The sequence below is a fragment of the Alligator mississippiensis genome, chromosome 2, assembly GCF_030867095.1.
Source record: "Alligator mississippiensis isolate rAllMis1 chromosome 2, rAllMis1, whole genome shotgun sequence".
NCBI lineage: Eukaryota > Metazoa > Chordata > Crocodylia > Alligatoridae > Alligator > Alligator mississippiensis.
Window position 1 is genome coordinate 175,362,318 of NC_081825.1, and position 3,115 is coordinate 175,365,432.

The 3,115-nt window shown below is 37.9% G+C and overlaps 1 protein-coding gene across 1 annotated transcript; it reads left to right on the forward strand.

Moving 5' to 3' along the window:
* Positions 1-788: 788 nt before the first annotated feature.
* Positions 789-1,739, forward strand: LOC102573540 (olfactory receptor 4S2-like). The gene has a single exon (XM_006278499.1). It carries the CDS (start codon positions 789-791, stop codon positions 1,737-1,739), a length of 951 nt encoding a protein of 316 aa, XP_006278561.1.
* Positions 1,740-3,115: the final 1,376 nt, after the last annotated feature.

A 3,115-nucleotide genomic window follows, 5' to 3' on the forward strand; every position in this document is an offset into this window, starting at 1 on the left:
GGGTGTTACAGTACATCATAGGCTGAATATGAGCCAACAGTGTGCTCTTACTGCAAAAAAGCCAACAGCATCCTGGGTTGTATTAACAGGTGTGTCACTTGCAAATCAAGGGAAGTTTTTTTTTTCTGCCCTGTTCAGCACTGGTAAGACCTCACCTGGAGCACTATGTCTAGTTTTGGACCTCATGCTTCACAAAAGACATGGGCAGATTACAGAATCTAGCTGAGAGCAACAAAAATTATTAGAGGCCTGAGAAGTAAGACTGGTGAGAAAAGGCTGACAGAGCTAGGGCTATTTAGTCTTGAGAAGAAAAGAATGAGGGGGTGGGATTTGAGAACAGTCTTCAAACCCTGAAGGACAAGTATGGAAAGGATAGAGAAGGGCTTTTCTTTAAGGCCATAGGGAACAGGATTAGAAGCAGTGCTTTCAAGCTGCAGCAGAGAATATTTATGATGATAAGTGTGATCAACTACTGGACTAACTGAGTAGTGCCAAGCACAGATGAGGTGGACATGTCTGCTAAAATTCAATATTTTTATGATTCAGCCTTCTTTTTTGTGTGTGAAGAATATGGCAAATTCTGAAAAATCTAACATGATTGATTTCCTTAGTAGGTAATATTTATGTACATTTTTAATTTAAGCTGAACATTAAACTTTGTTTTTCCTATGGCATTTACCTTGCTAGTATTATCACTATTCACCAGTATCATTGAGCATTTATGTTCTTATTTTGTTTTTGGCAGGTGAATATTCTTTGCCCTCTCTGTCTTCACCTATTGTGGATTTATGGAGCATGTACATAATGTGTCTGAATTCATTCTTTTGGGACTCTCTCAGGATCAGGAGTTAGAGAAAGTCTTTTTTGTGTTATTTCTGTTCTTCTATATACTCATTGTGTTTGGAAATCTCCTTATTATTGTCACTATAAAGAACAGTCAGAATCTGAACTCTCCTATGTATTTTTTTCTTGTTTACTTGTCCTTTTTAGACCTCTCCTACTCTTCCATAACAGCCCCAAAGCTGATTGCAGATATGCTTGTGAAGAGGAAAGTCATCTCCTTCAGTGGCTGCATGGCACAGCTCTTCTTAATGCATTTCCTTAGCTGCACTGAGGTATTCATACTCACAGTGATGGCCTATGATCGTTACATTGCAATCTGTAAACCTCTCCATTACACTACCATTATGAGCAAGCATGTGTGCAACCGGATGGTGGTGGCATCATGGGTGGGGGGATTTATTCATTCTATCACACAAACTCTTCTTACATTCCAGCTCCCCTTCTGCGGGCCTAATGTGATCGACCATTATTTCAGTGATGTTTACCCTTTGCTGAAGCTGGCTTGCACTGATGTTCACATTGTTGGCATATTAGTTGTTGCCAATAGTGGGATGATTTCTATTGTTTGTTTTCTTGTCCTATTTGTATCTTATGTTGTCATTTTAGTTTCCCTGAGAACTCACTCTTCAGAAGGGTGTATCAAAGCCCTTTCCACCTGTGCCTCACATATCGTTGTAGTTGTTCTATTTTTTGGACCATGTATGTTCATCTACCTACGCCCTTCCATCACCTTCTCAGAGGATAAGATGGTCTCTGTTTTCTATACAATTATTGTTCCCATGCTGAATCCATTGATCTACACCCTGAGAAATGAGGAGGTGAAAAGTGCCATGAAAAAATTATGGAGCAGAAAACTGAGTTTGGATAGGAAACAAAAAATATCATGGGTAGAATGATGCTTCTACAACTACAAACTGGTAGAGAACCAATAATAATACTTTGCAGAGGTTTCTGGAGACATAATACCTCCTTATAGAATTTATGGAGACATTCTAAATGGTTTCCTTGCATTTCGCTTTTACTTCTCTATTTTCATATGTATGCTTACAGTATTCAATGCCAAATGTAGAATGTATTTTTTTTTAATTCTTCTTTAGATTTTACAGCTAACATCTATGCAATGGTGAAGTCAATGTTAATGATAAATGTGGCCCTTGTTGCAATGTTGTATTGTTCTCTAATAAATATAGCCAGACAACCAGGTTAAAAGTTTGGCTCTCTGGGAGTGTGGGTAAGGCACTTCTGGTCTGTGAACCTATATTCAACTTTTGCCAATATCATTTGCCAGGTCTTTAGGGAAGGCAGTATTTCATACTATGGGTTAAATAGCCCCCATCACACTAGGGCCTACTCTCAGGAAGATCGATAGACAATGCATGACAATAACTATTGTACCTATTAGTAGATTTTATGTTTTTGTCACATACATTTAGGCATGTGCATACCATAACACTGTAAAAACAAAATTGTGCAATTTTTTGTAAGTTTGCATGCAGGGTTTTTGTTATGTTTCTTTTCCAAAACTTAAAAGTATAAGTGAGGAGGAAGCCAGGCTTACTGCAAATTATGTGCAAGAAGTAGAGTACCATATGACCCAGGTTTTCATTTATGTACAGAACAATTTAGGCCATATCAGTGCAGCACATTTTAGACAAGCTACCCACAAATGGATTTTTAACACTGGGTGTTGTTGCAAAACAAGTGGTATACAGTGGATGATGACATGTTACTCTACTCAACTGGAAAGACTTGAACAGTAATGACAGAAGGTTAAGGCATCCAGTGCATGACCTGTAACAAGCAATTCTACACAAGTTTGAAACAACAAAAAACTTATTTCAGCTATAGAAAATTGTGTGTCCTCAGCTTCCCATCCAGGTAATGAAATGGTGTTCTTTATCCTCACATAGAAGCTGAATTAAATATGGCACACCTCTATACCAACAAACTATTGCATTTTTTTCACCCTCTAAATGAGCATAAGTATTTCAAAGTCCCAGAATTTCCCATAATAGACCCTATCCATAGACATGAGAAACCAAAGCCCACCTAAACAGCATTTTCCATAAGGTATCTACCAGGACGATTCCCTAAAATGAGAAACCCCATTCCAAATCCATGTATTATTCTCTCTCACACATTGGAATATTATCCCCCTCTAATGTGAGAAATAGAAGCCATCCAAAAATAGGGCTCTGTGAGTAATTGGTTATTAATGCCTTACATTCGCTGAGTACTTTTCATTTTAGGTAAGTCTTACAATTAATGCACA

Coding starts and splice junctions, on each gene's coding strand:
- LOC102573540 (XM_006278499.1), top strand. CDS start 789: ATGGAGCATGTACATAATGTGTCTGAATTCATTCTTTTGGGACTCTCT.